The 12,557-nt window shown below is 36.5% G+C and overlaps 1 protein-coding gene, 1 long non-coding RNA gene and 1 pseudogene across 3 annotated transcripts; 2 read left to right on the plus strand and 1 right to left on the minus strand.

Moving 5' to 3' along the window:
- Positions 1–445: 445 nt before the first annotated feature.
- On the plus strand, positions 446–4,703 carry LOC18040615 (annotated as a pseudogene).
- Positions 4,704–5,127: 424 nt separating this feature from the next.
- Positions 5,128–8,136, plus strand: LOC18040616. Of its 2 annotated transcripts, none has more exons than XR_002905373.1 (2): positions 5,128–7,169; positions 7,764–8,136. It is a non-coding gene; the product is annotated as an uncharacterized LOC18040616 (long non-coding RNA). The 2 variants fall into 2 exon arrangements; XR_002905374.1 differs by having other exon boundaries at positions 5,128–6,405.
- Positions 8,137–8,717: 581 nt separating this feature from the next.
- LOC18041989 (beta-D-xylosidase 4) lies at positions 8,718–12,113 on the minus strand. The gene is made up of 6 exons (XM_006432404.2): positions 11,402–12,113; positions 10,875–11,162; positions 10,603–10,772; positions 10,048–10,496; positions 9,554–9,964; positions 8,718–9,455 (listed from the first exon to the last, which is right to left on the minus strand). Exons 1-6 carry the CDS (start codon positions 11,831–11,833, stop codon positions 8,884–8,886), a joined length of 2,322 nt encoding a protein of 773 aa, XP_006432467.1. The 5' UTR covers positions 11,834–12,113; the 3' UTR covers positions 8,718–8,883.
- Positions 12,114–12,557: the final 444 nt, after the last annotated feature.

A 12,557-nucleotide genomic window follows, 5' to 3' on the forward strand; every position in this document is an offset into this window, starting at 1 on the left:
AATTGGTCGTAGTTCAATTGAAGTCAAGTATACTCAACTCGTTACCAGACTTCATTAAAAAAGTCAAGAATTTTTTAGGCAACTTAATTGGTCATGGTTTAATTGAGGTCAAGTGTACTCAACTTGTTACCCGACTTTCATGAAAGAATTCAAGAATTTTTCAGGGTACTTAATTGGTCATGGTTCAACTGAAATATAGTATACTCAACTCGTAAATTGAAATATAGTATACTCAACTCGGTAACCGACTTCATTAAAAATGTCAAAAAATTTTTAAAAGACTTAACTATTCGTAGTTTAATTGAGGTCGATTATACTTAATTTGTTACCCGACTTAATTAAAGAAGTCGAAAAATTTTTTTAAGGGACTTAATCATCGTGGTTCAATTCAAGTCTAGTGTACTGGACTTGTTACCCACTTACACGAAAGAAGTCTAGAATTATTTAGAAAATTTAATTGCTTGTGGTTCAAATTGAAGTCGAGTATATTGGGCTCCTTACCGACTCGTTACTCGATTTAGTGGACGATATTTTTGTACTTTCCCAATTTCAATAATTTAAGGTATAATTTGTGCTTTTTTATTTGGGGAGAAGAGGGGTGTATCGCGCGCAATTCCCCCTTTATTCAAGTTGGCAGGATGGGTCAAAATTGGTCGTAAACAAGATAAAGATTGGCTGGCATTTTTCGAGGTGAACGACGGTTCATGCTTTGATAATTTACAAGTACTTGTGGAAAGAAAGTAGCGGATTCGAGACAGCTCGTGCAAACTGGCACTTGTGTTTATGTTGAGGGCGTACTCGCAATCCCTCCTGTGGGGGCGGGAATTAAGCAGAAGATTGAGCTTCGGGTTAAGAAGGTCATCGATGTGGGTTTGGTTGCGGCGGAGTATCCCCTGTCAAGAAAAAGCACAATCTTGAGTATTTGAGGGATAACATTTATTTACGACCAAGGACAAACACGGTAATCTCCTTTTTTTTACCCCTTCATTTATTTATTTATTTATTTGTTTCTGGTGTGTAAAATTATGAGATACATACATGTCTTTTTGTTCTTGGACCCCTGGATCCATATAGAGAATTTTTACCTCGATTTTTCTGTTCTTTAAAATTGATAGACTTTAATTTACTGTTAGGCTTTTGATGAGTTTAATTTATTGCTAGTCTATGATTAAATGTGATTCTATCGGATTGTAAAATGAGAAAACAAAATAGAGTTGTTAATTTTTTTAGTCTTCACTGTTAAGCTTTTGTTAATTCTTTTGATTGGGAATTTTTGGAGTTTTCTAGGAATCATCTTGGAGAAAAGTTATATGTATATAGTGTACCATAAATTCGGCAGAGATGCTTGTCTTAACCCATTAGTGTGTAAATGACAATCCAGTTCCTTGTTCTTGTTTGGTAGCCAATAGTGGATTTTCTTGGCTTGTAGTGATATCGAATCCCTTTTAAAAAAATGTTTTGATTTTTTGAGTTACTGTGAACAATTTCAGTAGCTGCAGTTGCATGAATCCGGAATGCTCTTGCTCATTCCACTCATTAATTCTTTCAATTGCATGGCTTTCTCTACATTCAAACTCCAATTATCACTACCAGTGGTTGTGGTGAAATGTTTCAAGTCACAACTCTACTAAGTGAAGCTGAGAAGTTGGAGAAGGAACTGATGAAGAATCCTCCTCCATCAGAAGCTGACAGAGAAGCAGCCAAGCTTTTTGTCAAGGAGAAAGGAGAGGGTGTGGCAAAACTAAAATCCAAAAAAGCAAGCAAGGAGGTTTTGCTGAACTGAAAAAAGCAAAACAGAATCTTGCAAAGCTTGAGGAAAGATCAAAGCTTAAGCGTGGAATCCTGCAAAAGGATGGAAAGATGGATTATGCAAAAGATTTCTTTGCTCGTCAAGCATTTTTTACTGTTTCTGGCCATTCTCCAAGTTGAAACCCATGCCATGTGCTGTTAGTCGTGTCTATACATTTGTGCCAACTTTTTGAGCAGAACATTCACACACTTCCTGGCATTTGGCAGAATTCTGGATGGTGGAACCTAAAATAGCTTTTGCTGATCTTAGGGTATGTTAGGCTTAGCAATTGCTCACTGTGACGTTTGATTTATTTCTTTGTGACTAGTGTTAGTCCTAGTCCAGAGGCAATCTGGCATTAGTGCTATTTTAAAATGCTTTGACATTTATTTGTGATAACTGTGCTAAGTTGATCTTCTCAATATTATTGCCACCACAGTCTCAAGGTACATGTTGATGGCTTTTTGTGTTTATAAATAGAATTAATTTATTAGTATGGCTAAAATCATTTGTTTTTTATTTCGTGTTGGGTTACAGTAGCTAGTTTGTTTAGTTTTTTGAGTATGCTCAAGGAAAAGGATTGCTCAAGGAAAAGGATTGGGACAATGTAAGGTGTTCTACTAGAATGTAAATTTCTACTCTTGTTACTGTATGTGTAAACAAATATGATTGTTAAATACCCCTAAGGAGACTGTACTATAATTTTAGAGTATCCTAATTAATTAAATTATAGCATTTTAAGAACACAAGTAACCTTGTTTTGTGAATTATATGTGATTGAAATTAGTTTTATTGATTTCTTGAATTGTCAATCATCAATGCTATAATTTGGTGGGCATCCATTTATCTGTTTTGGAATTACAATTACAATTTATGATTCTTCAGATTCTCTAAAAATTTTAGGATGATATGAACTATGTGGAGGCATATGCGAAATAGATGTGCCATTGGTTACTTGAGAAATTCTTTGAGGACATCGAGTTTATGGTTGAATATTATGATACAAGTTGCATTGAGTGTCTATGAATGGTTGCTTTAACTCCCTTTGAGTGCATAACGTACATCAAAGCAGTGGAACTACTATAAGTTGCCGTGAAGGAGGGAAAACATTTTGAGAATAAAGTGGAATGGGGGATTGATTTGGTGTCTGAGCATGAAAGGGTATGCTAACTCAAACATACACATATTGTGTCATGCTAAAGTGTGGGACTATTGTTATTGATTCTTGATTTGCTGGTATACTGTTGCAGATACTTAACATAGTTCAAATTTCAGAAGCCTGTCACTGTGTACAACTATCCAAAAGGAGTCAAAGCATTTTACATGAGGCTTAATGATGACTTGACAACTGTGGCGGCTATGGATGTCGTTGTACCTAAGGTGACTTGTTTCTTCAAAAACTTTCAACCATTGGATTGGTGGTGCTCCGTTTTATTATGTTACTAGAACTGATGATCTAGAATTTTTTGCTTCAAGATTGACAAAACTGATTATCCTATGTTATAGGTGGGAGAGTTAATTGGGGGGAGCCAAAGGGAGGAGCGTTACGGTGTAATTAAGAGCAGGTATGATAAATGATAAGTTCATGATTGGTTTGATTATAATGCTAGAAAATGCTTATGCTTATATCTGTAAAATTAAAGGCCTTGTACTCTCTAAATTAAAGATCTTGTGCTGTGACTCTTTTACTAAACTAATATATCTTTTGTGTGGATGCATTACAGAATTGAGGAAACAGGACTGCCTATTGAGCCTTAAGAGTGGTACCTTGACCTGCGGCGCTTTGGGACTGTGAAACATAGTGGATTTGTATTAGGCTTTGAACGAATGGTTCTTTTTGCTAAAGGCATGGACAACATCAGGGATGTTATTCCCTTCCCAAGATATCCTAGGAGAGGGTTCTCTAATCTTTAAGTTTCATAGATGTTAGTATTTATTCTTTAAGGTTCAATAGTTATTACAGCTTATCTTACTATAATCACAAACAATGTTAAACTAGGAAATCTTAGCATTGAAATCTTATATTTGCCCTGCTGAAGTTATACACTTTGCGATATAGTATTGCTGATTTTGGTATTAAAATTTTGCCTTGCTACATTTTAAGGATTTATCTTTTCATGTAAAAAGGTTGCCGTTTGCTTCTTCAAAATGCTTCCTGAGTTCATTTGGCCTTCTCATATTAGCTGAATAAGTGGGTTCGGAAAAGCAATGGTTACTTGTGTTGGTTATTTATTTTTATTTTTGAAAAAATGGTTCTTTCTTTGCCATGGTCAGTGTTGTGTACAGAAATTGTGATTTATTAGGGAATGAAAGTAATTAGATATTGACATTAAACAAGTGTCAACAGGGAGGTCATCAAAGGCTGAATTCTTTTCACTAGATTGTCACTATCATTTTGTCATTTTTTAAGTACAAATGGTGAGATCGAGTTTTCATGACTAGACTTGCTGTTTAGGCGCTGATTAGGAACCCCCAATTGAGATCAAAATGGGTAAGTGGTGTTATGCGCCTGAGCTCTACGGTGGTTGTTGATGGTTTTGCTGTAAGGCAGAAGTGGTTGCAGGAAGCTTACAGATGCAAGTTTGGAGAAAGTTACGGATGTTACTAACAAGTAAATTTAACAGCATAAACTTATTATATAAAATACAGAAGTTTGAGGGGAGCTAAATGTTGAAGCTCCCCAATAATAGTATTAAGCAACTCGTCCATTTGATTCATCAACTTCTAAACAAATTAGGTTGCTGCTGCTCTCTCCAGCTACCAGAATGGCCGAGCATTCTTCTTCAATTTGTGGCTTTTACAGCTTCTCCTTCATTCTCTTCTACGGCATTGTCTACTTCTCTCCATCGATCTAAAATTCCTTGATTCCAATTTTGCCCCTCCGTTTTCTCACGATCCATTTCATCTTATTAACTTCTGCAGATTTTCTGTACAAGGAATTTGTCTTTCGAGAAAAAAGTAAGTAAATATTTTTCTTCTTATTCCTTTTTTAATTTATTTGTCTTGATTTTTTCATAATTTGATTGCCTTATAAGTACTTTTTGGAGGAGCACTTTGTGGATTCCTTTTTAAAAGTGTTTCTTTTTTTAAACTAATAAGATTATTGGTTGAGATCTTTATTTATGAAAAGCAATACTTGAGTCAGTTAGCGTTAATCAGATCATGAGATCATCACTTATCAAGGATTTTATCTGATAGCTGGATTACTTTAAGGATGATGCTGTTCTGGAATCTATAAGAATATTCTATAGAAAAATAATTTACTGTGCTTTATTTTTTGGCATCTTTTTATAATGTAAGAATTGCATATTAATATTAATAAAGCATCCAGTTACATAATTCTCTTGTTGATGCTTTGAGTTGTGAGTGCTAATTATGGAGTTATATAAAGAAAATTCAACTTGAACGATGAGCATTTCTCATTTTAGCATATTATATTTGATATTTTATTTCTGGCTTTTGTGAGTTCCTTTCACTGGCAGACTTGTTCTATATTCATTTGTATTGTGCTTAAGTGCTAGTTCGTTGTTGTTTTACATGAATTGTGATATGATTTTGTTTTTTGGACGCTTGGTATTTCTTGAATTGTTAAGCAGGGACATGTTTTTGCTTCCCCTAGTGGTACGAATGCTGTGAGTTCAACCCCCTTCGTTAGTCACGTGTTCCTGCCACTCCAATGTTTCATTCTTTTTTCTCTAATTTCTTGAGAATTAAAATATGTGGTGCTATAAGCTTAATGCAAGGTATGGAGGCAGCCATTGTCACTATCATGAAAATGATATATTTGATTTGTATCATATAATTCTCTCACCGCCCCAGTCACTTAAATACTGGTAATTGACAACAAGGAGGATAATTCTGTGATGCCACTTTTTCCCATTCTCTTCTAGCTTTTATGGTATGGATGGCATGATGTCATGACACGAACATGACTGTTTTAATTGCAGAAGTCAGACCAAGATGCTGATTATATTCTGATGCCACATGTTCTGTAGACCAGGATTCAAATTCTGATGCACAATTGAACAACTCTGTTTTGAAGATCATCTTGGAGCTGTGATTGACACATTGACTGCCTGCTTGCGGTTCAGTCCATTTATTTGTTCTTGAAAATTGTATCATTGTTATCTGCATTCATCATAGTGTATTCACTGGGTTGTTCAAAAAAGGGCCAGCCTTCACCCATCATGGTTCCCCCCTCATTATACAACTTAACCCCACATCTTTTGTTTGAATCCAACAAATTGGGATGCCGTGGTTGTTTAAATGCAGCCATGTATATAATCATTAGAAACAGAACAAATTTGTTCATGACCTTTGGTGGGAAACCACTAGAGCTTCAAGTGTCAAATTGTACTGTTCACACATACTGTTTCCTATGATTGGTCTGATGCTGGCTAAAGCATGTCCATGCATAAACTTTGGAGCTCACCTGGTTTCATAATTTAAAATGGAGCACTTGAGATTTTTTATCCTCAAGGAAGATCAGAACTTTTGTTCCTTTTGTCTATCCTTGAGCAGATGAATGCACTGAAAGACTTGGGGTTGGACGTGACTAAGGGAGCTGTTAACACCGAAGGATCAGTGAAACAATCAAAATTTTGTATAACACGACTGTAAGTAATTATGAAGCAGTAATAGAATCTTTGACTGGCTTTCTAGAGAAGTGGAACATTTTATCATCTTTTATCTGGTTAGTGAGCTGTGAATTCCTTTTCAAGTTTCTATGCTTGTATATCGTTCGAGATGATCATCATTTTCTTACAGTCAGTTCAACTAATGTTTGTAAACCTGTCACTACCCTATATTTTCTAGCATAATGATGACTGCTTACATTAGAAGTGTTATACTCGATAATGCATATGCTCTTGATTTGCACTGGAGCATAATTTCTTTACAGGCTACCATACATTTGTTGCAATTTATTTACTTTGCATCCTCTTTTTGTTTCTAAGTGGAAAAGAAGGTCTAGGAAAAGAAGTTTTTAGCCTACTGTCTGACCCTTGATAAAAAATCCTTGTGTTACCTGCCATGTTGCATTTACGTAAATGTCTGTCAATAACTTTTATGTTTTGATTTTTGGTGGTGGTTCATATCAAGAGCAACAACTCAAAAATTGGTTTCTGTTTTATGGAGAATCAACTTTCAGTTTTTCCATATGCTGATAACACATTGACATTTGTCCCATCCACCTACGAGGGCATGAATGATACTTTCAGTGGCCTCAGTTTATGAGTTAAAATATCAATTATTTTATGTTTGCAAGTTCTTAGCTCAGTGAGATTGAATTTTGTTATTCTAGAGACAGTGGGTGCAAAGTTGAAGATCCTGACTTGTTAGAGAGAATTTGACTTACCATCATTGACAATCTTTTGAAGTAGTATGTATGCTGAGTTGATACCTTTGAGTACTTGTGTTTCTGTTGTTTATGTTTTCTTTTTTTGTGGGTTGGGGGGATGAATGAATGTGAAGAAAAAAAAAAAGCAAAACTTACTTACTAGAAAGATAAATAGAAAAAAGAGAACAAAGGGGTGAAGTAATATGGGGAAAAACATGTAGGAAACATTCTCTATTACAAACTAGAATAATCTAAGAGATGGGAGATATAATTGAAGAAATATGGGGGAGAAACCAAAAGATTATCCAAATATTCCATCAACGACACCGAGTTTGACTCAAAACTGAAAATAAGGCCCTGTGGTGGCCAAGACCTAATTTAAGAGGGGGGGGGGGTCTTCAACTAGAGTAAGAAATTTATACCTGATAAGTAATGTAAAACCTATCCATATAAGAAAAGTTATATTATGGCTTAGACACCTAACAAAGTCTCGACTTGAAATAAAAATCTTAAGTTCTTAAAATCTTAATAATGGTTTATTATTTTGATTTCTTTTCCTGCATCAAGCTCCCAACAATGTCTTAAAGTAGATTTGTTTTCTTCAAGTTTACTGATACTTCTCCTTTGATGCTATAGGAATCAACTTGCCATGGGCGAGGCTTTTGCGGTAAAAGCTCCAGAAAAAAAGGTGGTCTACTTGGAGATTTTTTCAGCTCAACAAAACTCCTGTTATAATTTGCTTTAATTATTTCACTAAGCTTTGGGCGTGCTGTGGTAGAAATTGTAGGAACAAAGATAAATTCAGACATGGGTGAATGACAATGTCCTGTAGATTGTACTGTATCACCTTAGATAAGTTAATGTCACTGTTGGCTAGCTACAAGGAATTTCTTCTTGGTTGAGAATATTAGAAAGTTGATTTGGAGAGACAATTTTCTGCCAGAGAAAGCAGCTGGCCAGCTATTATTATGTTGTCAATTTTAGGTTATCAAAATCTGAATTGCTTTCATTGCCCTATGTACGTGCTGTTCTTTGTTTTCTTTGGTTGATTACACTACTTGTCAATCTTAATCATTGGTTGGTGTCAGTCTAGAAAAGTATTTTTTTTTTCCTGTATAATTCTGTTTAATACCTCAACTTTTTGTATATGGTCCTTGTTTCTTCTGATCAGATTATTTCTTCATTTTCTATGCTGTGCCACATTAGGCACGCCAAATAAAAACGTATATGGAATATATGCAACTTCGAAGACCAGCTTCTTTGTTGTCGTTAGTGCGTAAATTCAGTCTCTGTTATGTGGCAGCCAAACAATGGCCATATTTTTTTAATTTTTTTATTACCTACATGTATGTGATACATGCGGGTATTGTAGCGTTGGCCATAAAATATAATTAAAAAAAATGAATTAAAACTAAGAAGACAAGTGCAACGAGAAATTTCGTTTGGAAATTCAAGATGATTTGCACAATTGGTTGTATGATGAAATTGAGATAGGTGTTACAACTATCTCTTATTTTTCCACTCTTAGATATATTTTTGGGAAATAAGGGAATGAAAAATAATCTAGAAAAAAAAAGATTGAAATTAAGAAGGCAAGTGCAAGGCGAAATTTCATTTGGAAATTCAAGAATTTGATTTGCACACTTGGTTGTATGATGAAATTGAGAGGTGTTACAATTCTCTCAACTTATTTCTCCACTCAGAGTTGCTTTTTGGGAAATAAGAGAAGAAAGAAAAATAATCGCCATCACTAAATTCAAATCCTGATAGTCAATGAATGTTTGAGGTTTCCCACATGAAGCAAATGGTCTCCCAAGGCAAGCTTTCTGTTTCCAAGCTCATCAACTACACTCAAATCCTTGCAGGCATCCACCTTGAAACTTACAAGTGCTTCTTCTTGCCCTTTCAAGAAGACCTTCTCAAAAGCCAATAAGTGCTTCTGTGGTGACTTATGCACAGATGGAGGGGTTGAGAACAAAAATATCGTATGGCCTCCACTTATACTTGCATTGTTTTTAACTCTAAGATGTATGTCCAAATTTAAGTTTTGACAAGATTGTTCAACAGCATCAACTGACTTGCAATTTGATGAGTAACAAACATGCCCTTCTTCCAAAGGAATGGCTACTATCTTCGGTGCTCGAACTAATTCGTGATTCATCGTGGAATAGCTTAGTCCATCTCCAAATGCATAAACAGTTTCCCCGGTGTAAAACCTATAGGTTCTTCCAGGGTACCCATTTGAAGCATCAGGCCTCATGTTCATGTTAGTCATTGGGACTTTTTCTACATATGATTGTGGATACCAAGTCATCGGTAGTCTTCCACCTGCCAAAATTTTTGCAAAAATTCTTACTTCATCAGTGAGTGAATTTCAGTAAAAACAAAAAATAGTATTGAAATTGGATATTGAACCAGGTGCTTACTTGGATTGTAGCGTCCAAAACAAACGTCAGCTATGGCAGCTCCACCGGCCTGGCCAGGGTAACCAACCCATAGGATGCTTTTAATTTTGGGATCATTTTTAGCAAATGATACATCAAAACCTCCACCGGACATTATAATAAGAATTACAGGTCCTTTAGCTACTTTTGCTACTTCTGTTATTAATAATTGCTGCTGCCCAGGAAGAAGAAGGTCAAGCCTGTCGCGACCCTCTGCCTCAATAGATTGATCAGCACCCATTACAAGCACAGTAGCATCAGCTGAGGCAGCTGCCTTTTTGGCGTCGTCTACTTGGGCAGTGCCACATTGCACATTGGAACAGCCAGCCTGATAAGTTGTTGCCACCACAGCTGCTAGGCCCTGCAGAGGTGTTGTGTATTTGCACGGAGTGCCTGTACAGAAGAACTCCTGATTATTGTGGCAGTCAAATGATGAACTCAAGCTCTACAAAGATGGTACTACTTAATTATTTTACCTTCGTAGTTTCCAATCATTGTCTTTGTGACATTGGCATTGGGACCAATTACTGCCAAGTTTTTAATGGCAGTCGGAGACAGAGGCAATGAACCTGCTGTGTTCTTCAGCAGAACAATCCCTTGCCTTGCAGCGTCAAGGGCCAGATCCTGGTTTGCTTGAGTGCACACATCTTTTGGACCAAGTTGTCCATATGGTTGCTTGCTTGGATGACCATCGAAGAAACCAAGTCTCATCAACGTAGCAAAGTTGTTAGAAATGGCATTGTCAATGGCTGACTCATTCACAAGCCCTGCTTTTACTGCTGCTTCTGTGTGTTTGCCTAGAAAAGATCCGCAATTGAGATCCAAACCTGCTAAAATAGATTTGGCTGCAGCTTCCTCAGGTGTCTTGGTATAATGTTGGGAATTGTACAACACATCAACTGAATCACAGTCTGAAACTATGTACCTACAGCAAAACAATAACATTATTTGTAAAATGTAATTTAATTGATTGTTATACAAAGTGATCATATATATTTTATACAATAATAATAACGGTAAATAAAAAATACCCATTCAATTTCCATTGCCCTCGGATAACTCCTGCCAAGAGATCTGGGTCGGCACATGTTGGCTTACCGTTAACCTGATTGTAAGAGCACATGACACTAGCCACATTCCCATCAATAACACAACTCTTGAATGGTGGTTGGAATGTATCATCCAAATCTTGCTTTGTCACCTAACTCATCAAAACCAAAGCCAGACTTTAGAAACCAAAAGAAAACAAACATGAATCTTGTTAATTTCACTTAAATTTAATCAAATAGTATGTATATATTACCATAGCATTGAAGTGGTAGCGATCGGTCCCTTTCCAATTATCCAAATCGTAGGCTGTATAATGCTTGCAGCAAGCAGCAACCTTAAGCCGATTTGGGCTACCACCATCAGTTTGTTGCAGACCTTTAACATAGCCAGTTGCATATTTACTGGCAAGCAAAGGGTCCTCACCTGGAGTCTCTTGGCCTCGACCCCACCTGGGGTCCCTAAATATGTTGATATTTGGTGACCAAAATGTCAGTCCCGCTAATCCCACATTGTACATTGCTCTTGCTTCGGTTGAGACCACCTGCAAATACATGTACATATATGATATCATAATTAACTTATTTACATGCTGCTAATAGCTCCTCGCAGTGCAGACAGGACAGGAGATAGATGTTCGTTTGGTCATCAGATGAAACAGTGAATTTGGATCCAGTACTAATATGAGCTGTGCAGGTATTTTAAATATCTAAGACCACGTGTGTATTTATAACAATGTATGATTAAGATTCATCAATTACAGATAAATATATGTATATTTACCTTTCCGATGGCTTGGAAGAGAGAAGCATTGAAGGAAGCGGCGGTGAGAATAACCTGAGGGAAGCTTGTAGCTCCAGGAACGACATTGGAAAAATGAGTACCTGGACCGACGTAAGAGACACCATGTAAAGCCTCGGACCACCACTCATATTTTGGTATCCCAAGCCTACTCACACTCCCTGCACTATCCACCAAGAAAGTGATTTTCTCTTGCAACGTGAGTCTCTTCACCAAGTCTCCAACTCTCAAATCAATCCCTAACGATGTGTTACAGAACCCCAGACTCGCCAAAGACGGATTGCTCACGACATCACAGGCAAAAACTGGTGATGATTGAGCTGATGATGATGAATGTTGTAAAGAACAATAAGTCAGAAACAAGAACAAAACAGAGACCTTCGGTGCTCTGTTTCTGTTTTGAGCTGGAGCCATGTCAATGTGAAGTAGTAATATTGTAAGTGGAAGTGGTTAATATGTGTTGTTTATAAAGAGAGCAGAGTCTTCCAAAGCACATGTTGTTTTGTAGCATCCCGTGATGGATGATTGGAAAGTAAGTAAAGAAGGAGGCTAAAATGTTTCAATTGAAATTAGTCCGTGACCGCGAGTTTGAGTTTTTTCTACGTAGAGAGGCAGAGTTGCTCACTTACTTGTACATGTTCTGAGTAATAGTCAGTGTGTGCGCGCGCGCCCGTGAGAGACAGTAAAGGGTGAGTGGGCAAGCAGAGTAAGTAAGGTTTGTTTCTTTTAACTCGAGACTTTGGCTTTGTTATACTTTTTTTTTTTTTTTTTTTTGAGTCTTTCATTTCAGTTCAGTAGTAACTCACGTGACTGATACGCAGCTGATATTTTGGCTCTTACATAGCCATTAGCCTAGCCAAGCCGAGGAGAATAAGTCTCACCTCTCAAGGTCTTAGTTGCCCCATCCTTTTTTCAAGTTCAGTTTCGTGGAAATTGCCTTTTGCTCTTTTACTAAAATTTGCTCCTTTGAGTTTTCATAATACTCATTACGTCCCTAACACGAAAAGAAATTAACGAAAAATACTAACTTTTTAGCTATATTATTACTTTGCCATTATATATCAAAACAACTTTCAATGATAATTTGATGGCGGCTACTTGCTACGAACTAGTAGTAACACATCAATGATAATGTTGT

This window comes from Citrus clementina, unplaced genomic scaffold (assembly GCF_000493195.1).
Source record: "Citrus clementina cultivar Clemenules unplaced genomic scaffold, Citrus_clementina_v1.0 scaffold_5, whole genome shotgun sequence".
NCBI classification, from domain to species: Eukaryota; Viridiplantae; Streptophyta; class Magnoliopsida; order Sapindales; family Rutaceae; genus Citrus; species Citrus x clementina.

Excerpts from the sequence above, each read along its gene's own strand:
- LOC18041989 (XM_006432404.2), bottom strand. The coding sequence starts at position 11,833 with ATGGCTCCAGCTCAAAACAGAAACAGAGCACCGAAGGTCTCTGTTTTG. Across the intron at positions 11,163-11,401 it reads TCTTCCAAGCCATCGGAAAG|GTGGTCTCAACCGAAGCAAG; the intron begins GTAAATATACAT and ends ATGTATTTGCAG. Across the intron at positions 10,497-10,602 it reads GGGCAATGGAAATTGAATGG|GTACATAGTTTCAGACTGTG; the intron begins GTATTTTTTATT and ends GTTTTGCTGTAG.